This window comes from Protobothrops mucrosquamatus, unplaced genomic scaffold (genome assembly GCF_001527695.2).
Source record: "Protobothrops mucrosquamatus isolate PMUCROS unplaced genomic scaffold, P.Mucros_1.0 scaffold_215, whole genome shotgun sequence".
NCBI lineage: Eukaryota > Metazoa > Chordata > Lepidosauria > Squamata > Viperidae > Protobothrops > Protobothrops mucrosquamatus.
In genome coordinates, this window is record NW_015386291.1 from 918,937 (window position 1) to 943,500 (window position 24,564).

At 46.2% G+C, this 24,564-nt stretch overlaps 1 protein-coding gene across 2 annotated transcripts in view; it reads left to right on the forward strand.

Moving 5' to 3' along the window:
• DNM2 (dynamin 2) overlaps window positions 1-24,564 on the forward strand; it is a 228,574-nt gene that overhangs the window by 41,957 nt on the left and 162,053 nt on the right. For both annotated transcript variants that reach the window (XM_015827536.1, XM_015827542.1), the window contains exons 4-7: window positions 149-352; window positions 1,988-2,086; window positions 3,926-4,086; window positions 10,987-11,129. In XM_015827536.1, the coding sequence (XP_015683022.1) occupies window positions 149-352; window positions 1,988-2,086; window positions 3,926-4,086; window positions 10,987-11,129 (607 nt within the window). The remainder of the gene's footprint in view (window positions 1-148; window positions 353-1,987; window positions 2,087-3,925; window positions 4,087-10,986; window positions 11,130-24,564) is intronic.

A 24,564-nucleotide genomic window follows, 5' to 3' on the forward strand; every position in this document is an offset into this window, starting at 1 on the left:
TAAATGAACTTACTCTTGGCATTAATAGTCGCCCCCCCCCCCCCAATGTGGAAAGGTTTTGGAAAAATCTCTAAGTTTCAAAGTTGATTTTAAGACAAAACAGCATTTCTCAGGTGAAGGTCTTAGTCTTTGCTGATTTCCTTTTCAGTGTTGAATCTGACTCTGATCGATCTTCCGGGTATCACTAAAGTGCCAGTGGGTGACCAACCCCAGGACATAGAATACCAGATCAAAGATATGATTTTGCAGTTCATTAGCAGAGAGAGCAGCTTGATTCTTGCTGTGACTCCAGCCAATATGGATTTGGCCAACTCTGATGCGCTCAAACAGGCTAAAGAAGTTGACCCACAAGGTAAATTATGTTTTTATATTTACTTGGATGTAGTGCATATATACATTCTTCATCACAGACTAGTGTGAGATTCCAAAATAGCAAATTATGATGATTTGTCCAGGTAGAATGTACCAGAATGCTGTTGCTGTTCTATAGTTGCAATAGCTATTGATAAGACCTCAGTGACTTAAAAGAAATCTTCTGGTATTATTATTTATTTAAATTTATTGGCTGGCCAATTCCAGGGGACTCTGGGCAGCGAACAAAACTAGAGAAAATATAAAAACGGACAAATATTAAATCAAACACAGAGCTTAACAAAACCAACAAAAACAAAATAGGGGCCACTGAACAAATAGTAAAACATTAATCCCAGATCTGGGCCAAAGCCAGTTTTTCAAACTTTAGGAGAGGGGATGCCATCTTTGGGGAAAATGCTGTTTCAGAGGGTGAGAGCCACAACATAGAATGCACACTTCCTAGGCCCAACAATATGGCAATGTTTAATTGAGGGAACCTGGAACATACACAATCTGCTGGAACGTACAGGCCAGCAGATACAGTTGGAGACTCTCTCAGATATATAAGGCCTGTGCCATATAGGGCTTTATAGGTAATATCCAACATCTTGAATTGCACTTGAAGCTAATTGGCAGCTAATGCAGCTCGCATAGGAGTGGTGACACAGGAGTATGCCAAGAGGTGCCCTTTACTAATAGGAAGGGGAGCAGAGAAGAAGTGGAAGAAATAATAAAATTAAAGCATCCTTTACCTCGGGTTCCCAACCAGGGGTGTGAGATGATATTCCAGGGGGTGCGAAAACTTGGGTTTTCAAAATTATAGTATATGCATAATTTGTTGCTGTTATTTCAAACTTTTGTAAGGGGTGCAAGAATATATCAGAAGTGTTCTAGGGGTGCGGGGTATAGAAAAGGTTGGGAACCACTGCTTTACCTCAAAATGCAAATAAGAACAAAATTGAGTAAATTTCTATTGTTTAGAGTAGTAACTTTTTAATTCTATGCTGCTGGCCAAGCTATTAAAACATTCCAGAAGCTCTATAAAATAAATGGGACATGAGACAGAAATGCAAAACCTAAACAAGCCAGCTCAACTAAGTATGTTGTTGTAATATATTTCAGCTAATTTTTTATTACTTGCTATGGTTCGTTGCAGTCAGCCAGATATTTATATTGGATTTGGCATAGGGTTTGAGATAGGTAGATGTTAATGTTTGATGGTATTAGAGGCATCATCACAGGATGTAAGCTGTTTTTGCAATTGACTGATGGTAAATTTGTCATACATACTATATTATATAAAGATTATTATAAGAGCCATGGTGGTACAGTGGTTAGAATGAAGTATTACAGTCTGACTTTGCGCACTCCAAGAGTTCAATTCTGACTGGCTCAAGGTTGACTCAGCCTTCCATCCTTCTGAGGTGGGTAAAATGAGGATCCAGATTGTTCGGGGAGAGCAATATGCTGACTCTATAAACCACTTAGAGAGGGCTGTAAAGCACTATGAAGCAGTTATATGTCTAACTGCTATTGCTGTTATTATTTTGCAAAGAAAAATGATCTTGAGAAAATTATTTTAGAAGTTGCTAGATTGATTACAATTTGATTACAATTCTTTTTTCTTTCTCAGGCCTAAGAACAATTGGAGTAATAACCAAGCTAGACCTGATGGATGAAGGCACTGATGCCAGAGATATCTTGGAGAATAAATTATTACCTCTGCGGAGAGGTAGAAAGCCATTCAGAATTATAGCTGATGGATATTTCTTTCAGTGAATCCTGTCTTGGGTTGTTAGTTAAATTCATAGGCAAAACAAGGAAGGAATACTGAAAAAAGTGGAATAGCTTGACTACTTTCAGTTGATTTGCAGGCCTGAATTATGGGACTGAAACAGTATTGATTGCTCAGGTGGGAGTGGGATGGGGATGGTGCATTCATCCATGCTCTTCTTGATCTCTTGGCATCTTTCAATATTATTGATCAAGACATATTTCTGGACTGTGGAATAGGAGTGGGAGGCATAGTTCTGCATTGATTCTCTTCCTCTAGGGCTAGTTCCAATTAGTGTTGATTTGGGATGGGGAGAACCTAGCTCATAATCCTTTCTCGGTGGAGTTCCTCAGGGATTTTCATTTCCAACTGCCCCATCCCTCAATCCAATTTTAATCAAGCCCACTATGCTTGATTAGATACATTTTACTAGTTATTCTGAGATGAATGCTATCCACCATCTTAAGTAATTTAAATCATAACTTCACATACCATGTATCTCTCATTAATATATCAGACACTCACTAATTTACAGTATTGCTTTTGTCCCTTTCTGACCCTCTTTCATGGAATGAAAGAAGAGATAAGACTTGAGCTTCCTTCTGAGATGCTTTTAAGTCTTTGGTGGTACAGTTGTAGCTGTTCTTTGGAGCATCATTTGTCTCGAAATTGTCATTAGGAAGGTATAATTGACAGGTCTTGAAAGTTGTTCTGTCATGTCCTTGCTCCTGGCACATTTCATACACTTAGTTAACATACATATGCTTCAATTCATAGTAGTAGTGAGTCACCAACTAACAATAGGTCCAAAAGGACATTAGATGGAAATAGAATAACATAACAGAAAAATTAATTACTTTTATCCTTTCTAAGGTAAGATAATCTTAAATTAAGAATCTTCTTCCTTCCAGGTAAAATAATGATTCTACCTCTTTATCATTTGTGATTCCTAACCCACTGAAATTTGAAAAGCTAATACAGGCAGCAGCATCTTCTTATACTGGACACCTTTTGGCCTTAGGAAGCATCTGATACCATAGGTTACTTGTAATTATCTATCTTTTTTCCTCTGGAAATAAGCATTAAAAGCTGGAGCCATATATACTTGTTTAGAATAGTTATTTAGAAGCTAAGAAATAGTTCAGCAGAAAGTGCTTTAATATACAGTAGGTCATATGCATAGTTGACATGTAAAAGAAATACATAAGTCAGATTAGTCTTGGGCATTTCAGCAAAAATTGCTGAATTGCTGTTCTATTGGCTTGGACATCAAGGTTATGATTTCATACTATTCCCTTGGATAGCCATTAAATTGACAAGCTTTATCTGGTAATAGATAATTAGTACAGGACTACTCATTTCACAAACTATGATTATGATTATCCATTTAGTCCAATTGAGAATCATTGTTCTGCATCTAGAATAAAACACAAAATAAGTACATTCAGGTACTCCATTCTAGTTTTCTATATAATTTTGAATTCCTTTTTTCTATGTTAAAAATGGTCATTTAAGATCAGTAGTATGATGACATGATTGACAAGCAGATTGTTCAGAGTGAGATCCTATCGATCCAGAGTGTTTTATGCAAAGAAATAATAACATTATGTTCACAGTTTTAAAAATGGATTTCTAGACTTCAGTGATAGAAGTATATTCCCTCTGTTACCAGTATACCCTTATGTTTATCTGACTTTGTTAAGTTGCTGCACTGTCTCATTCTACCTTTCTCAAAATTTCTTCTTGGCCCTGCACAAATTAAGACAGAACTTAAGATATGGAGTTGTCCCTTTGTAGGCTACATTGGAGTTGTGAACCGGAGCCAGAAGGATATTGATGGTAAAAAGGATATCAGAGCAGCATTGGCTGCTGAGCGCAAGTTCTTCCTTTCCCATCCTGCTTACAGACACATGGCTGATCGCATGGGAACTCCCCATTTGCAGAAGGTCTTGAACCAGGTAAGCTGTTCCTACAGCAGTCTTCATTTTTCTTGGCTCATTCTTAATTTTTACCTTCAGCTGAACATTACTGCAAGTTTCTTTTATGCTTTCTAATGGTGTATATTATTGGAGAAGGTGTCTCTCTTATTTTAAACCTACATGTGAGTTTTTCTCTCTGTCTTAACATCCATAATTCAATTAGCTATGCTTCAGTTTAGAGCTAATTCAGATATTGCAAAGAAACAAGGATATCTTCGTTTATAGTTAATTTAGATCTCTATACCAGGCATAAACAAACTGCAGGAGTATTAATACTGGATAAATATGAATACATTTCTACTGAATGTGAGCAAACCTTGTTGAAGCCATAGATGTTCTATAGGTGACATTACATAAGATAAAAGGATTCTGCTCTTTCTTAATTTACTATAATGAACAAAGTATGTTGGGGAGAGAATGGAGTATAAAGATTCTTGAGTACTATAATTACCTTCTAATTATTATCATTTCTCCAGTACAGGAGATGGAGAATCCACCAATGGGTTTTCTCTGTCTGCCTGCTCTTGAGACCAAGTAGCCAAACTTGACATGCCCCCTCTTGCTAGGAGATCCAGTCTTGACTTGGTCTCAAGCTCTTGAAGACGTATCAGGTTTGGCTCTCAGGTTTTAGAGATCTTCACTTCAATTTAGCAGGTCAGAGACCCATTGTTGAATTCTCCTTGCCTCAATCTTGGTATTTGTGCATTCCCTAATTAGTGATTCCATTTCAAAGAGTATTTCCCCCAAACGTTTCCCCCAGAAACGCTGGGATCAGCGTAGCCTCAAATCGGCTGATTTGAGGCTTGTGGGGTGGGGGGGGAAAGCACTTCTCCGTTTATCTCCCCAGGGCTCGTGGGGGGAAATTCCTTGCCAGTTCCCCCGTCGGCTTTCCTGTGCAGCACTCAGCGCTGCAGCCACAATCACCCCAGAGTTCTCATTCATCCTCGACATCTCCGGAGGCCGTTTCTAACGGCCTGAAAGTTGCGGCCGCCATTTTGGACGGCTGCCAAACTCACAAGCTTAACGGAGGTTCCCCTTGTCGTCAAAGACAAATTCTGCAAGCAATTAATAAGTTCGCCGCGTCCGCCATTTTGGGCACGCCACGCGGCCAGCTTTGCAAACTTGTATCAGCCGGATTAAGTGCTGAAGGCCTCTATGTGCTACAGGGCTTTCCCCCAGGACTCCAGGCCCCTCACACGACCTTGTCATCCCAGGAATTTTGGCGGAGCACGTTGCGGCCGCCATCTTGTGAACATCGTGAGGCCCTCCCTCAGGCCTATACATCAGACCCCCGGTACTGACTACAGGCCCCAAGCTCTCCCACAAGGCCTTGGCTACCTTTCAGCACATCTAAGAACTATTCTTGCCCAGCGACTGCCATGTAGGCCTCATTAACTGCATCATTATTTATAGCCCTAATAATTCACAGACTAGGCCCAAATTCTCAGGCCACCATCTTGTTTTGGAGCCGCCATTTTGTACTCACATTGCTTCTGTCAGGCCTTCCTTCAGGCCTTCTGCGCCCTTCATTGGGCCATCTGGTGCACCTTGACTGGCCACCTAAGGCCTCCAGGTGGAGCCCAGAGCGGGTTCCCAACCGTGCCTTCGGCATCAGACTCAAGTGCCGTGACCAAAGCCCAGATAGATTGTTTTCTGGTCAGGTGGTCAGGGGAGCAGTCTTCATTACTTGCTCCAATTTCGCTTCTGCCAACCGCTTGCCTGCCAGAGCTTCGCCTCAGTTTCCCTGAGACAGCTCAACCAGGATGGAGGACTCCATGATGCCTCAACCCATGAGCACTGCCTCCCCATCCTCCAGTTACGGCCGGCACAAAACCTCTGATCAGGAGGTGGCAGGCAAGCTCAAACCCAAGGCTAAGGCAACTCTTAAGAAGCCTTCCAAGTTGGCAGAAAAGCAAGCCAGCCGTAGGCACCAGGCTCTGGAGAAGGAGTTCTCCAGAGCGCAGAGACAGACCGGTTTGGAGAAGGATCAAATGGCGGTCCCTGAATTTGACCTTCCTTTAGGCCCTTCAACCTCGGCTCAGGGCGTGTGGTCTCTCACAGGGACGCCCGCCACACTCAGTTTCCCTTCTGAATTGGTCCAACACACAGCAACCGTCTCGGGTTCAGCTCCAGAGGCCATCTTTACGCCAACGGCCGCAGGGCTCAGGGGACCAGACTTCGGAGACATTTTCTCTGACGACCGCCTTGAGTCCTTGCTATCCAGGGTTGTGGACTGCGCTCTAGCAGAACGGTCCTTCCATCCACCCGGACAGGGGGCTTCCATGTCGGCCATGCCACCTTATGTACCTCCCACGGGGTTCCCTATGCTTCAGGAACCCACATCTCCTGCACACTCCTCCATGAGCGGATACTCATCCCCGCAGGGTGAGGAGCAGCCGGACTTTAATCTATCAGAGGAGGAGGAACCCTCCCCATCGGGAGGACTGTTCAATCCAACCCTGTTTCTTCCCCTACTTCGCAAGGCCACATCAATGGCAAACATAGGGTCCGATCAGTTCCCTCAGCCGCAGGCAACATCAGATTCCAGTCCAAATCCGATATTTTTTGAAACGGTGGCAGCACAACATCACGTTCCATGTCCCTCTATTTTTCTTAAAGGGATCAAGAAACAGTGGGCCTCCCCTTCCTTTCCTTCCATGAGCGGGACTGATAAAAAGATTTTTAGCACCTCCACAGACCTCACTGAGGCCCTGGAGGTCCCCAAGGTAGACAAAGCCTGGACCCCTCTGGTATCCCAGACTGCGGTTGCTGAGGACATGTCGGAGGCGCTTAAAGCGGACGACAGAAAATGGGACCAAACTTTCCGGAAGACCCATCAATCAGCGGCTTGGGCAATCAAAAGGGCCACTTGTGCATCCTTCTTTGTCCGGACCACCCTTTTATGGCTTCGTCAGCTTCAGGCCAGAGTCCCTGCTGATGACATTCGGACTCACCAGGACCTAAGCAAAATGGTGGCGGCCACTGAGTATGCTGCGGATGCGACACTTCAGTTGGCCAACTTTGCTTCTAGGTCTCTAGCATCCAACATTACAGCCAGAAGGATGCTATGGCTGAAACACTGGCAGGCTGACGCCAAAGCCAAATGGCGTCTTGCAACTGCCCCATATCTGGGCAAAAATCTTTTGGGGGAGGCCCTGGCCCTGTACCTTGTGGAAAACAAGGACAAGCGGAAGGTCATGGCTCACTTGAATAAACGGGCTGACAAACGTCCTGCTCCCTATTTCCGCAGGCAGTCCTTTCGGCTGGTAGCAGGTTCAACAGTTACTCAGCCCTTCCGCTCATACACACCCAGGCAGGACAGACCATATGACCGTCCGTATGACAGGCCGGGCTTTCAGCCCAGGCAGCAGAACCAATCTAAGAGGCCATTTCGAGGGGCAGGTCGCCCCTATAGGAGGTCCAAGTGACTCTTACACCGCACTTCCCATTGGGCGAAGGCTGGCCCACTTCTTCCATCAGTGGGAACTCACATCCACAGACTCCTGGGTCTTACAAACTATCCAGTTTGGCCTGTCCCTGGAGTTTCTAGCTAGTCCCCCGGACTGCTTCATCACCTGTCCCACTTCCCGGGACCCTCCCAAACAGAGACTTATGCAGGAGGCCATTCAACATCTAGAGATTCAGGCCATAGAACCAGTATCACCGGACCACATGGGAGGGGGATTCTACTCCATCCTTTTCGTGGTCCCCAAGACCTCGGGGGGTTGGAGAGCAATTCTGGACCTCAAGGGTTTGAACTATTACATCACATACAAGAAATTCGAGATGCAATCACTCCAGTCCATCCTGGGAGGCATCAGACAAGGAGACTTCCTGGCGTCAATAGACCTCATGGAAGCGTATCTCCATATCCCCATCGATCCAGCTCACCGGCGGTTTCTCAGGTTCTGTTACAAGGGCAGTCATTTCCAGTACAAGGCCCTTCCTTTTGGCCTCTCCTCGGCACCCAGGGTGTTCACCAAGATCCTGGCTGTACTAGCTGTCCACTTGCGGAAGGTACCGGTACACGTACAGTGTTACCTGGACGACATCTTGATCCAAGCGTCCTCCTTCCGGGCAGCCCAGTCGGACCTAGAAATAACTATTCAGGTCCTCCAACAGCACGGGTTCTCGGTCAACTTCCAAAAAAGCCAGACGGTTCCCTTGTCCCGGCTTCTGCACCTGGGAGCCATCATAGACACCACAAACTGCATGGTCTATCTCTCCCAGGAGCAGTTGGTTAGCATCAGGGACCTGGCTCGTTGGGTGTACAAGGACCGCACCGTTCCTCTGGTCTTACTCTCCCAGCTTCTGGGAAAGATGGTCTCCTGCATAGCCATAGTCCCCTGGGCCAGACTCCACTTGCGAGATCTCCAATGGTTCCTCCTGCCATTCCAACGAGTGAATGCCAGCGCATCCAACCACCAGGTGAGGCTCCCGGTCCACACTCTCAGGTCCCGACGCTGGTGGTTCTCACAAGTGGTCACCAAGGGGTCACCTTTCAAGGAGCCAGACCGCATCACCATTATGACAGACGCCAGTCTATTCGGTTGGGGTGCTCAGATTGCGCGGGACCGTTGGTCCCGCGCAGACTTGAGAGACAACTTCAATTGGCTGGAGCTCAGGGCCATCCATTTGGCTCTTCGCCAATTCTGACACTGGATCAGGGGCCGTCACATCTTGATCCTCACGGACAACGTGGCGTCCAAGGCCCATGTGAACCGGCAGGGGGGCACCAGGTCCAAGTCCCTTATGTCCGAGGCACGGCTCCTGGGCTCCTGGGCAGAGTCCAACCTGGCCTCTCTCAGAGCAGAACACATCTCGGGGGTCAAGAACCAGCAGGCAGACTTTCTGAGTCGCTCCACGGTAGACCCCTCGGAATGGGGATTGCATCCGGATCTCTTTTCCGAGATCGCCCACAGGTTCGGCCAGCCGGTCCTCGACCTGTTTGCATCGTCAAGCAATGCCCAACTCCCCAGGTACTTCTCCCGTTATTATCTTCCAGGGGCGGAGGGGACGAACGCCCTGCGGTCCCCGTGGCCACAAGGTCTCCTTTATGCCTTTCCTCCCCTCCTGCTCATTCCGGCGACCATTCGCAAACTGCTCCAGGAGCAGGCGGAAGTGATCCTCATGGCCCCGTACTGGCCACAAAGGCCCTGGTTTGCTGACCTGATGAATCTCTCCCGGTCCCCTCCGTGGAAGATTCCTCCGTGTCGCGTGTCCTTGCACCAGGGGGTCCTCCAACAACCGGACCCTCAGTGGTTGCAGTTGACTGTCTGGCGCTTGAGCGCAGCATCACGACTCAAGAATTATTTTCACCACGTGCAATTACCATGATTCAAGCCTCCCGTCACCCGGCGACCAATCACATTTATGATTCTACTTGGAAAATTTTTTGCCATTGGTGCAAAAGGCGACAACTGGATGTCTACAAATTAACCATCCCTCAGATCGTAGATTATCTTCTGGATGGCCTGGACAGAGGCCTGGCCCCTGCGACCATTCGTAGGCAGGTGGCGGCCCTGTCAACGTTGCTCACTTGTGCGGATTCAGTTTCTTTAGCTCATCACCCTAGAATACGCGCCTTCATCAAGGGTGCATGCAACACCAGACCTCCCGTGGTACACAGGTACCCCTCATGGGAGCTGCCTCGTGTGCTTTGCGCTCTAACAAAACCGCCCTTTGAGCCCATTGCTACTATTCCATTGCGGGCCTTGTCTCTTAAGGTTGCATTCTTAATCGCCATCACGTCAGCCAGACGTATCTCCGAACTGGCTGCTCTCTCAGTCAGGAATGACCTTTGCATCTTCCACCGAGACCGGGTGGTTCTTCGGTTGGATCCCGCTTTTGTGCCCAAGGTCAACTCTTCCATAGGGCACAGGAAGTCATTTTACAAAATTTTTGTCCCAATCCTTCCCATGACTTGGAGCGGCAATGGCACACACTGGATGTCCGCAGGGCCCTGCGGCGTTACATCAAACGCACGGAGCCTTTTCACAGATCTGAGGCCCTCTTTGTTTCCTTCCGTCTGGCTTCTCTGGGATGGAAGGTGTCCGCTGGCACTATAGGCAGGTGGATCAGGTCCTGTATCGCGGAGGCGTACCAGTCTTCTTCGCTGCTGACTCCAAGTCATATTACAGCCCATTCCACTCGCAGCGCTGCGACATCTGCGGCATGGGCCACTCAGGCGTCCATCGAGGAGATTTGCAGGGCTGCGACATGGTCCTCGCCCTCCCCATTCGTACGCCACTACAGGATTGACCGCTTCGCTTCCGCGGACACCTCCTTTGGTCGGAGGGTCCTTCAGCAGGTGGTCTCCGGGGACATAGATCCGGCCTTATCTGTTTCCCACCCATCGGGACAGTGAGGCTTTGGTATGTCCCATTGGTGGATTCTCCATCTCCTGTACTGGAGAAGGGGCGTTGTCTTACCTGAACGCCTTTTCTCAGTATGGAGATGGAGAATCCACATCCACCCTTTAGGTCAGTTAGGCCAATATTAAGGGATTGAGAGCCAACACCTCGTCCACCTTCAGCCACTTTCGCCCTCGTCAAGACTGGATCTCCTAGCAAGAGGGGACGTGTCAAGTTTGGCTACTTGGTCTCAAGAGCAGGCAGACAGAGAAAACCCATTGGTGGATTCTCCATCTCCATACTGAGAAAAGGCGTTCAGGTAAGACAACGCCGCTTCCCAACCAAGTAGATTGTCTATCAGATCAGTACTCTTCTTTGAGAGCAAAATAGACTGGCAAGTACTTAAGGAAATAGTGCATGATTCAGCCTCACTGGCTTCAAAGGGAGGATGGCTTATTTTAGTAGTAAGAAACATTATGTAATAATATTAATATAAACTTATTGGTGCTTCATATCTTCTCTTCAGCAATTGACAAATCATATCCGGGACACCCTGCCATCCTTGCGTAGCAAACTGCAGAGTCAGCTGCTGTCACTTGAAAAGGAGGTGGAGGAATATAAGAATTTTCGTCCTGATGATCCTACAAGGAAAACCAAAGCCTTACTACAGTAAGTCAACTCTATACTAAACTCTGGTTCTCATTTACAGAAAACAGAATAACAGAGTTGGAAGTGACCTTGGAGGTCTTCTAGTCCAACCCCTGCTCAAGCAGGAGAATCTATACTATTTCAGACAATTGGCTATTCAATCTCTTCTTAAAAACCTCCAGTGATGGAGCACCCACAACTTCTGAAGGCAAGCCATTCCACCGATTGATTGTTTTAATTGTAAGAAAATTTCTCTTTATTTCAAGGTTGGATCTCACCTTGATTAGTTTCGATCTGTTGCTTCTTGTCCTGTCCTCAGATGCTCTGGAAAATAGCTTGATCCCCTCTTCTTTGTGGCAGCCCCTTAGATATTGGAAAACTATTAACATGTGATCCATAGTCCTTTTTTCTTAGACTAGATATACCCATTTACTGCAACTGTTCTTCATGTTTTAGACTCCAGTCCCCTAATCATCTTTATTGTTTTTCTCTGAACTCTTTCTAGAGTCTCAACATCATTTTTATATCATGGCAACCAAACTGGATGCAATATTCCAAGTGTGGATTTGGCAAGGCATTATAAAGTGGTATAACACTTCACATAATTCTCTCCCTCTGTTAATACAGCCTAGGACTGTGTTGGCTTTTTGGTGGTTGCAGCACACTGCTGGCTCATGTTTAAGTAGTTGTCCACTAGGGCTCTTAGATCCCCTCTCTCAGTTACTGCTATTGAGCCAGGAATCACCTAGTCTATACCTGTGCATTTGTTTTTGTTTTTCTTTTGTCTAGGTGTACAATCTTACTTTTCCCACCATTCAATTTCATTTTGTTGGATAGGGCCCAGTGTTCAAGATCCTTCTGGATCTTGAGCTATCTTCTGAGTGTCATCCCCCAAATTTGATGAATAGAATAGAATAGAATAGAATAGAGTTGGAAGGGACCTTGGAGGTCTTCTAGTCCACCCCCCTGCTCAAGCAGGAGAACCTATACCGTCTCAGACAGGTGAATGTCTAGTCTCGTCTTAAAAATCTCCAGTGATGGGCTTCCGGTTTGTGATCGCAGCACTGGCGGATATGTGGGACGATCGCTCTCTCCGCCGTCCGGTTTTCTCCCACCGGGGGACCGTGAAAAGGGTCGAAAGTCGCCCTGGAGGGGCGACATGCATGAAGAGGACCCCCGAGTGATCGCAGAAGGGCGGCAGCCCTCCCGTTTGGTCCGGGGCAGCTCTTCGAACTGACGGGGAAAAAATCGGCCATTAACATGGCCCATCATTAAGCCGCTACCAGCTGAGGCCAAAATTACCAACAAGCACTTTGAAAGCACCGCGGAGGAATTGGGTGAGATCTTACCTTCTTTGTACCTCAAGTACTTTCCTGTAAAAAGCTTCTTGAAATTTCTTCCCCCTGTGAGGAGAGAGGGAAGGGAACTTCTTCCTCCCACCCTCTAAAATGGCGGCGGCTGACTACCTAGGGAAAATAAAGCCTTGAAAAGAACAACTAAATAATTGGATTTGTATCTTCTTGATATTTGGGGACCCAAAAAGTTCCTACTTTCATAGGGACCTGCTACCTTATCTACTCGTAAAAAAGATGAAAAAGAACTTAAATTGGATAAAAACCTAGCCCGGGTTCTGAAAAAGACTTTAAATGCTATCGGGGACATCTTGTGGCGAAGTTTGGTACAGCAGGTGAATATTCTTGACAAAGAGACCTGCTTATAGGCCAGATCTGTCCTTGGTATTATCTAAAAAAGATAAAAAGCTGAGAGAACAGCTGGGCGGTGAAATTGGTTTTTAGGAACTGTGGAAGTGAACACTTACTGGCTCTTATTTAATAAATAGCCTTCACTAAAAGACCATCTATAACTATGTCAGAAATGGAGGAGGACCAGCAACAAATTTCAGCTAATTATAAACTTACATTTGTAATTTTTTTTGAAGCTACTGAGATAATTAAATCTAGACTGAAAGACAAAGGCACCAGCTTAAACCTACAAAGTGAAACCCTGAACGCAACCAAAGAACTTACAATACAAAAAACAACAGAAGTGGAAGAAATTAATACCAAGACAGAGGACTTTAAAGATCAACAAGTACAATGTACGGAAAATTTAGACCAGACATGTCAAACACAAGGTCCGCGGGCCAAAAATGGCCCGCCATATGATTGGGTGCGGCCCGGACAGGTATCCTGGAAATGACAAAGGTCCGGCCCCCACCGCCTTGGCACCAGCCCGGAGAAGGCAAGCACACGTGGGCTTATGGAGCCCAGCAACAGTTGCAACTCATTGGCCCAACTCTGCTGCTTAGCAGCAGTAGCAGCAACAGGAGCTCCACCGCCCTCCGCCCTTCTCTAGCCCAGGAAAGTTGTGAGCCCAAATGTGAAGTTTCCATCGCAGCCTGCTAGGCATATCTGGGCTGGAGAGGGCAGGGCTCCAGGTAGCCACGCTGCCGTCTTAGGGAGAAACGGAGCTGAGCTGGGCTGGAGGAGGCAGGGCTCCAGGCAGCCACGCTGCCTCTGAGGGGGAAACGGAGTTGAGCTGGGCTGGAGGGGGCAGGGCTCCAGGCAGCGCATCAGCAACATCAGCCTTCTGGCCCCTTAACCCCTTGTTGTCAGCTAGGAAGGGAGGGGAGGATATGCAGGCAGGAGAGACTGAGGGATTCCTGTTCCTTTGGGTGCTCCAAGACTATCTCATTTTGGGGAAGCATCCCCACAAACTGAAAACTCAGCAAGCATACAACAATTGAGCCCATCTCTCTCAATCTTGGTAACTTTAAGACAGCTGTACTTCAACTCCCAGAATTCCCCACTAGCAAAGATCTGGACTAAAAGTACAAAGGGGAAGTCCTTGCTCCACGGTCCAGTGCCACACAGCCCAAAACCCTTCATTGGCATACCACACATGTTAAACAACTGGCACTCAATAACTGATGGGCATCCTCCCCCATGAGCCCCATCCCCTTGCCCCTGGGTCCCCAAATCTCATTATGCTCTGAGGCTTTGTGGAAAATGTGTGGAAGTCAATGGAGGGATTCTTTGGGTCTCCCCCAAAGGAGAGACCAACAGACCCTGAGAAATCTAACCAGCATTGCTTGCGAAAGCTAAATTTTGGATGGATATTTCAGGGATTTTGAGCTTTATTTCTGGGCTTCATGGACATAGGAGAGTTGTTGGAAAAAGATGGAACAAGTGGTTCCTTGTCTCCTATTTGGGAAAGCTGGATGTGTCTTGATTCCCCCCCTGCAATCAGAGACTGGAAGGCAGCCCTGAAAATATCAGAATCTGATCAGAAATGGAGGAAGCTTAACTAGAGAGACTGAGTAGTTCTTGTGGCTGCTAGATCAGCTTTGGAGTGATGGTGGATTGCTGATTTTTTCCTCCATCCATACAGGATCTCTCTTGTATAAAATATATAATTTCAATTGTATCAAAGAGGGCTGCAGTCGCTTGCTTTCTCTCCATAGATGCTGTGATATTGCTAAACCTCATTAAAACATCTGGACTTGCAGCATCCTACTGAGCCACTAGAGTGGACACCTAGCATGCTCACAACTGCTTGCCTTACATGCACCTGGGACTTTGAGCTTTCTGTCCAGTCTCATCCATATATACATCTGCAGGGAAGAAGACCTGCGTGCCAATATTTAAACCCCCAAAAATGGCTAAACGGAAAGTGGACTCTGAAAAAAGATGCTTTCAAAAGAGGTGGGAGGCAGAGTACCTGTTTGTTGACACTGAAGATAAGGCTGTGTGCCTTGTTTGTGGAGCTACTGTGGCTGTATTTAAAGAATATAAATTGAGACGGTACTATGAGACCAAACATCAGGACAACTACAAAAACTTGAATATGGAGCAGAAGGCACAGAAGGTGGAAGACTTGAAAAAGAGCCTGATGTCACAGCAGCATATGTTCACAAAAGCAAAATCACAAAGTGAAGCTGTTGTGAAAGCTAGTTTTATAGTGGCAGAAGAGATAGCTAAATCAGCCCGGCCATTTACAGAGGGGGAGTTTTTGAAGCGCTGCATGATTAAAGTGAAGTCTTGTGTCCAAAAGCAAGCTTTTTTGAATGTAAGCCTAAGCAGAAATACTGTTGTTGATCGGATATGTGAGTTTGCCACTGATTTACAAGGACAATTGGTTGAAAAGGGAAAAGAATGTATTGCTTATTCCCTTGCTGTGGATGAGAGCACTGACGTCTCTGAAACAGCACAGCTGACAATCTTCATCCGTGGAGTAGACTCAAGTTTGTGCATTATGGAGGAACTTCTGGCTATAGAATCAATGCATGGCACTACCACCGGAAAGGACATATTTGAAGCAGTATCCAAAAGTATAAATGATATGAAACTGCCCTGGGACAAACTTATAGGAGTCACAACAGATGGAGCACCTTCAATGTGCGGGGAAAAGAGTGGATTAGTAGAAAGGATGTGGGAAAAAATGAAGAGCGAGAATTGCACAGGTGAGCTGATAGCATATCACTGCATCATACATCAAGAAACACTATGCGGCAAAGCCCTGAAAATGAAACATGTAATACATACTGTAACACAGACAGTTAACTTTATAAGAGCCAGAGGTTTAAATCACCCTCAATTTAAGTTTTTTCTTGAAGACATAAATTCTGAACTTGGTGATCTCCCTTATCACACAGAGGTGCGATGGCTAAGTCGAGGGAAAGTGCTCAATAGATTTTTTTGAATTGCGTATGGAAATCTGTCAGTTTATTGAAAGCAAAGGAAAAGACTCCACAGCATTGCGGGATAAAAAGTGGCTATGTGAATTAGCTTTTCTATGTGACATTACTAATTATCTCAGTGCACTAAACCTTCAGCTTCAGGGACGGGACCGTGTGATCACAGACATGTACGATGCTGTGAAAGCTTTTCAAGTAAAGCTGCGACTGTGGGAGACTCAGATGCAGCAAGGAAACTTGAGTCACTTTCCCAGTTGCCAAACAGTAAAAAACCAAGTCTCCACCATTGTGTTCTCAAGTGCTCAGTTTGCTGATAAACTGAGCACACTTTACCTAATTAATTGGCATCTGCACCTCCGCCCAACAAACCACAACCCCACCCTCCTATCACCCAACCAGCACCCGGCAGCAATCAATGGAAACAGCCGTTTCAGTCCGGTCTTCAAAACACTCTCCGGTTCGCCTGGCCGTCAGCTGTTCGGCGGGTCACCGTCTGTCAGCTGTTCGGCGGCTCCAGCTCCTTCTGCGCAGGCGCGGCTTCCCACAGACTCTTTCTGCGCAGGCGCTGCTTCCTGGGCCTCCCTTTGCGCAGGCGCGGCTTCTCGAGCTGCAGGGAACTTACCGTCGGATGTTTGGCGTCCCAAATGCCCTGCCGGAGTCCTGACGGTGAGTTGCCTGGGTTGCCACCTTCCCCCTTGTGAATGTCGAGCCCAGGAGGGCTGGACAGGCGGGCCCCCTTACCAGGTGTCCTTCTGGAAGTAGGCAAACAAAATATAATTAGGTTGGCGTTATGGAAGTTGGTGTAGTTCCCCTCCCCCCTGGTTTCTGGGGATGTTTGCAGTGGTATCGGCGTAGTAACTGAGGTGCATTGACATCTGCCTCCCCCACCCATGATGCCTCAGAAATTGGGTATCCTTTCCATTGTACCAGGTATTGCAATTGCCCTCGCCGATACCGGGAATCAAATATTTTCCAGATTTTGTAATGCCCTCCCCCAATTGGACCAGGGGGATGTTGTACATGTCTGAATGAGGGTTTTGTTACTGGTTTCAGTAGACCACTATGGAAGACTGGGTACACCTTGCCAAGCTTGCGGGGTAACTGTAACCTTACCATTACTGGATTGATGACCCGTTTTATCTTAAATGGCCCAATATATTTTGGTCCTAATTTCTTACATGGCCTGTGCAATTTTAAATATTTAGTGGATAGGTACACTTCATCGCCGACCTGGAAGGGTTTTTGTGGACTTTGTTTCTTGTTGGATTGTCTTTTTGATGTCTGTTCCGCTTTCTGTAACACCTTATTTACCGACCTCCATACACTTTTAATTTGGAGCATCCACTTGTGTGGTTGTTGTGGCCCAGGGTCTCCCTGAGGGCATTCGGGAATAGGGACGAACTCTATTCTGTGTACCACTCGGAAAGGAGTGAACCCTGTGCTGCTGTGGATGATGTTGTTATATGCCACCTCAGCGAAGGGTAGGAGGTCAGCCCAATTTGTCTGTTGATAATTGATATAACATCGAAGATAACGTTCAACCATTGCATTGGCACATTCAGCTGCTCCATTTGTGCTGGGGTGGAATGCGGAACTCAACCCTTGAGATGAACCGATAGATGTGATGAACTCTCTCCAGAATCGGGCGGTGAATTGCACACCTCGGTCTGATATGATGCAACGGGGCACTCCATGTAGGCGATAGATATGTGTTATGAATAGTTTGGCTAACCTCTGAGCTGATGGTAACCCTTTGCAGGGTATAAAGTGTGCCTGTTTTGAAAACAGGTCTATCACCGTCCATATTATTGTGTTCCCGTGACTAGCTGGTAGGTCGACTATAAAGTCCATGCCAATTTCTTCCCATGGACGGTTGGGGTCGGAGACCTGTTGCAGCAGGCCAGATTGTTTTCCTATGCGTGGTTTTGTAGTCGCACACATGGAACATTCCCGGACATATGTCTCCACGTCCGTTTTCATACCAGGCCACCAAAACTGCCGTTTGAGCAGGTGCAGGGTTTTTAAGAACCCAAAATGACCGGCTGGCTTAACATCGTGGCCACGCCGAAGAACCTCCACCCGTAGGGATTGTGGGACATATACCCTATCACCCTTCGATGCCACCCCATCCCTCATAGTTAAAATATGGGGATGGCTCGCTAACCATGGATCGGTTAGTAGTGCGCCTTGCAGATTCCGTACCAGGTCTTCCATAGGTCGTATTACCAGAATTTGATCTTTTGACTGCACAAGTGGAGGTATGAGGGCCTGTACCACCTCCTCCCGCTTGCTGTTGTATTGTGGCTTCCTGGACAATGCATCCGTAAGAAAATTCCTCCCTCCCGGTACGTACTTTAATTGGAACTGGAAACGTTGGAAATATAACGCCCATCTCACATGTTTTGGAGCGAGTCACCTGGGTGTTTGCAGTGCCTCAAGATTTTTGTGGTAAGTCCACACTTCAAAGGTCTCTTTTGCTCCTTCTAAGAAATGACGCCATGTGGCCAACGCCCATCTCACTGCGTATGCCTCCTCCCAAATCGCCCACTCTCGTTCAGCATTGGTTAATTTACGTGAGGTGAACGCACATGGTTGCAAATTCCCCTGTTCATTCCTTTGTAAGAGTACCGCCCCTACTGCCACGTCACTAGCGTCTGTTTGTACTACAAAGAGGTCCTCTGGGTAGGGATGTCGTAAGACTGGCTCCTTTAAAAACAAGACTTTTAAAGTCTCAAATGCTTGTTGGCACTTAAGTGACCAGGGTAATAGTTGGTTTGGTTGTGGTTTGTTACTTGTGGCTTTTGTACGAAGTAACTCCGTTAACGGTAAGGCTACTTCAGCAAAAGATGGAATGAATTGTCTATAAAAATTTGCAAAGCCGAGAAAACTCTGCAGTTGACGGCACGTTCGTGGCGCTTGCCAGTCCAGGACAGCCTGCACTTTTGCTGGATCCATATCCACCCCCCCTCCAGATATTCTGTACCCAAGGTAATCCAATTTGCTTTGATGGAATGCACACTTTGACAACATCACATACAATTGTGCATCGAGTAGCTTGCGTAGAACCTGTCGGACTAACTGCATGTGATCCTCCTTATTAGCCGAATAAATGAGGATGTCGTCCAAGTATACAAGAACTCCTTGGTACAAATGCTCATGCAGCACTTCATTAATAAGCTGCATAAACACAGCAGGAGCCCCCTGTAACCCGAACGGCATTACCCTATATTGGTAACTCCCCAATGTACTGTTGAATGCGGTCTTCCATTCGTCCCCCTCTTTTATGCGTACTCTGTAATATGCTTCTCGCAAATCCAATTTCGTGAAGATTTTTCCTTTAGCTAAATGGGCTCTTTCATGAGCGGAAGGGGATATAACTTCTCCACACATACTCTGTTAAGACCTTGAAAGTCCACACAGAGACGCAAATCCCCGTCTTTTTTCTCTTTAAACAAGACGGGCTGCAACCTGCGACTGGGCGGGTTGGATAAAACCTCTCGCCAGATTTTTATCAATGTATCTCCTCAATTCAGCCATCTCATTCGGAGTCATAGCGTACATGCGAGGCTTCGGACGTTTTGTACCTGCCATGATATCGATGGCACAGTTGGTTGAACGGTGCGGTGGTAGTAGTACATTGCATTCCCGTTCATCAAATACTTCTGCAAGGTCGGTGTATTCTAATGGAAAGCCAACCTCCCCCCCCTTCCTGGTTGCTTGTTCATTCACACTCTCTTTTCCTAATTTAACCTGCTCATGAGGAGGTGGCTGAGGACCCACACCAATTCGAACTCTACGATACCCCCCTTCCCACCAGATAGTTGGACCCCATTTATCCAGCCAGGCCAAACCTAAAATAACAGCCTCCATCATGGAAGGAACGAATCATCTCCCAATGTTCCCCTAATTCCATCTGTACAGGTTCGGTGATGTATGTGGCAGGCACCCCCCCCAGCAAGGACCCATCCACCTGCTCAAATCGCACTCTGATACCTGCTTGCTGTACCACATGTTCACTAATTAAACACCTAGTACATCCAGTGTCAAGGAGGGCATTATACTGTCTCCGACACCCTGAATGTGCACTGGTGATTGTGACAGGGAGGGTGAATGGATGAATGGGTTCACTTACTATGGGATCTTCTGACGTCCTTATGTCCTCATTGTATACGATCAATTGAGGCCCCACAATGCTGGTCCCTTCCTCCGGGTTCGATCTCTCCCCTCGAGATATGGACCCCTCGAACTGTTGCTGCACCGCCCGTGATCTTTCAGGGATTTTCCTGGGTGTACTCCTGGCTGAAAATTCTGCCCTTCCTTTGGGAAGTGGCTCGGGACATTCTGCAGCCCGATGCCCCGGTTGGTTGCACCGAAAACAGCAAAATGTCGGACGAGGTGTTCCGACCGGTGGACCAGAAGCTGGACCTGGAAGCCATGGTCGCTCAAAATTCCTTTGTGGTCCCATTGGGCCATCACCCCTTGGACGGAATTCTTGTAATCCCGTGTCCAAGTCCATGACCACCCGGAACCACTCCTGCAATTTACCCAGGATCCCCCGGTATATGCATGCCTGCCGGAGATCCCTATCCAATCCTGCTCGGAATTGGTGCACCAACAGGCGCTCTGGCCATGCCTGTAATTTACTGGCTACTCGTTGGAAATCCCGGACGTACTCTGCAGCGGGCCTGCCTCGTTGTTTAATCCCTAGCACTTCCCCTTCTGCCCGCCGGATTCTAGATACGTCTTCAAACCGGGTTCTTAGGGCACCCAGAAAGGTCCCAACATTAGCCAGTTCCCGGGCATGGTCACTATGTAGATCGGCCACCCATTCCATGGCTTCCCCTTGTAGGGCTGCTGTCACTGCCCCTACCATGGCCCACTGAGATGGATAAAGGTGGCCGTATCGAGCCATATGGCCTACTGTCTGACTAAGGAAAAGGGCCAGCCGGTCTGAGTTTCCGTCGAATGTAACATTAAGGGGTGGAGGACCCCAGACGGATCCCTGTGGCCATGGTCCAGAACCCCACCCTGGCCCGGGCGAAGGACCTACCAAAGCTCTTGCTCCAGGGATTAGCATATCCGATCCCCTTGAGATCGGGACCCCGAGGCCTGGCCTGGATCCCTGAGAAGGAGCTGCTGAAGGCCTCCCGGGACCTCCTACCCATGCCCTATCTATTGGTCGGCTGGGCCCTTGGCTACAAATCCTCCCCTGGTATAATTCCCCCCCATGGTTGGGATCAAGTTTCAGCTTTGGACTCGCCAACCGGAACTGTCCTGTAGCTGACTGGGTTGAGGAGGAACCACCCTGTGACCAAGATGGTTCTGCACCTGGGTCCCACTGTTGCCAGGAGGAAGAGTCCTGATACCCTCCTTCTCCAAATTGTTCACGCAAAAGATCCATGGTGGTTTGCCCAGGAGCTGTGGCATAGCTCCAGTCCTCCTCGCCTTCATCTGTCATACGTCGTTCTCGCCATTGAGATGCCACTCGGCCTTCCTCCCCAGGTCCAAGTCCAGAACCCTCCGTCACCCCGGTTACTGCAGGGCTACGCCACCATTCCCCAGACAGGGCATTCCCACCTGTTGCAATTCCTTGGGCTCCTGGGACATCACCTGGCCAGTCCACCAGGTTAGGGTCCACCACTTTAGGCCGTACTGCTAGTTGGTCAGTGACCGGAGGGTCTGTCCTACCTCCTCCGCTTGAACCTCCTCAGGGTCTGTCCCAACCGGAGCCACCTCCTTAACGCCTTCTGCCATAACTCAAAAGAATAACAAGCCAACCAGGCTGAGTCCAAATCCAATGGTGGGGGAAAAAACAGGAAAGGCACAGAAACCACAATGGGAATGGGAAACAAAGAGAAGGGAAGCAACTAGAAAGAATTAATTTTGCAGCGCGAACTTTCTGTCAACTCTCCTACCGGGATCTTGAGTAAAGGAATACACGAAGACAACTTGACTCAGGCAGCACCGGTTTACTTTAAGGTAGATATTGACTCAGCAGAGACCTACAGCAACAAGGATCTTTGCTATACAAAGTTCATGCTGGGAGCAACCGCATCCCAGCAATGCTTAAATACATTTGAGCTAACGCTACCACACCCTCCACCTAATTAATTGGCATCTGCACCTCCGCCCAACAAACCACAACCCCACCCAGCAATTAATCTACACCCCACCCTCCTATCACCCAACCAGCACCCGGCAGCAATCAATGGAAACAGCCGTTTCAGTCCGGTCTTCAAAATGCTCTCCGGCTCACCTGGCCATCAGCTGTTCGGCGGGTCACCGCCTGTCAGCTGTTGGGCGGCCTCAGCTCCTTCTGCACATGCACGGCTTCCCACAGCCTCTTTCTGCGCAGGCGTTGCTTCCTGGGCCTCCTTTTGTGCAGGCGCGACTTCTCAAGCTGCAGGGACCCTCCCGTCGGATGTTTGGTGTCCCGAACGCCCCGCCGGAGTCCTGATGGTGACCTGCCTGAGTTGCCACCTTCCCCCTTGTGAATGTCGAGCCCAGGAGGGCTTGACATTTGAATTATTGTTTAGCCCAAATAATACAGATGATGGACTTGAGACAATAAAGGATATTCCTTTAATAAGTGGTGATGTATTAGGATGAAAAATAGAAAATGTTTATGAAATAAAATAATATATTTAAGTAAGTAATATGTGCATTTTAGATATTATAACTTTTATATAGTGAAATGAAATTTGGGTTACTCAACTTAAATACTATGGATATTAAAGGTTAAATTGGAATACTGCAATTAAAAATTAAAAATTAGGTAAAACTTAAAAACAGGATATGGATATGTATAAGCAAAAACATATTGATGTTTGATATAATTAGAAATTTACTAGCTTAAATATGATATAGCAAATGTTAAGGGAAATAGAGAAGGAATTTTTGTTAATGTAACCTGAGATATGTACTAAAGATTTTGTTATTGAACTATTGACTACCCAATCACTACATTGCTTTCCAAATACTCAAATGTAAAATTGGGAAACCAATAAAAATTTGTTATTAAAAAAATCTCCAGTGATGGAGTGCCCACGATTTCTGGGGGTAAGCTGTTTCACTGGTTGATTGTCCTCACTGTCAGGAAGTTTCTCCTTAATTCCAAGTTGCTTCTCTCTTTGATCAGTTTCCAACCATTGTTTCTCGTCCTTCCTTCTGGTGCTTTGGTGAACAACCTGGCCCCCTCTGCCTTGTGGCAGCCCCTCAGATACTGGAACACCGCTATCATGTCTTCCCTATTTCTTCTTTTCTTTAGACTAGCCAAACCCAAGTCCCATAGCCGTTCTTCGTATGTTTTAGTCTCCAGGCCTTTGATCATCTTAATTGCTCTTCTCTGAATTTTTTCCAAACTCTCAACATCTTTTTTGTGATATGGTGACCAAAATTGGCTGTAGTATTCCAGGTGTGGAATACGGTTTTATTCCTCTTTTATCCTCTCATCTAAATCATTTATGAATTAGACATTGAAGAGTACTGAGCCTTCTCTTATCAATTGTTGTCTGGTTAAATATAATAAATCCATTCTCCAAAGTTGATCTATCTTCATAAAAGAGTCCAGATGAAATTGTTTTCCAGTTAAATATAATAATTCAATTCCCCAATCTTCTTTAACCTTCTTAGAGGAAACCAATTTATCACTTATCCACTCAGTCAGTTTTCTGCTGTTGTAAAGCAGTGGCCCCCAATCTTTTAGGCACCAAAGGTTTTTGGTGGACTGGAGGGAGCGTGGTTTTGTGTGTTGCCTCCATCCTGTGGATGGGGCTTTGCTTGTTCGCATGGCCCGGTTACTGGCATGCTGCGGCCTGGTAACGGACCAGGGGTTGGAGACTCCTGTTGTAAAGGAATGCAGGCCTGAACTTTGGGAAAGCATGTGCAATCCACTCAGTCAGTTCTAAGTCTGTAAGATACACATTTCTTTCAGTGCTCATCAAATCTGCCACTTTCAAATCAAATTCCTTTTGTGAATCTGGTTTTTTTTTATTGAAAAGTTTTATAAAAGTTACAATATAAACCCCAAAACCCACCCACCCTAAAAAACCCCTCCCTCCCCCACTTCCCAGAGCTGAATACAGGGTTACAAATATAATAATCATAATCTAACTAACATAAACCAACTATATAAATAACCAAGTCCATAATGCGCTTTAACTCCCCTTTAACATAAATATAATAATAATTAAAACTTAAGCAAATTAGTATCCTAATTATTAAACAATAAAATATCCATATTGTTAAACAATCTGATTTATCTATATTATTTGCATCTGGAATTTTTTTGCAACTATTATTGCCAAACTTTTTTAAAAAGTTTTCAACTTGGGTTTGTATATTATCAAATGGTTTTTTTCAAATGCCAGCCATTTTCCTTGTCTGTAATCTAATATATTGTTGCTCTCATGTAACTTAGCAACAAAAGATAAGAGACCTCTTCAGAGACAGGGAATAAAAAAACGTTAAAGTAATATTCCTCAGAGTGAGAAAACAGAAACTGAGAGGCTATTTTTGAATATTTCAATCCAAGATTTAAAAAAATTAAAAAAAACTAATCTCCAAACTTTTTGCAAGTTAATAAAATGCAAAATCCCTGTAGTGAAAGTCCAATATAAATGTAAATCAAGTGTCAGGAATTTCACTACACAGAAACATGCTGTAACTTCCTTATGGAGAAGCAAGAGTTATTCAAATCAGCCAAATAGATCAAAGGAAAAAGACAAAAAAAACCCCAGATAAAATCCAGCAAGGGGTTAA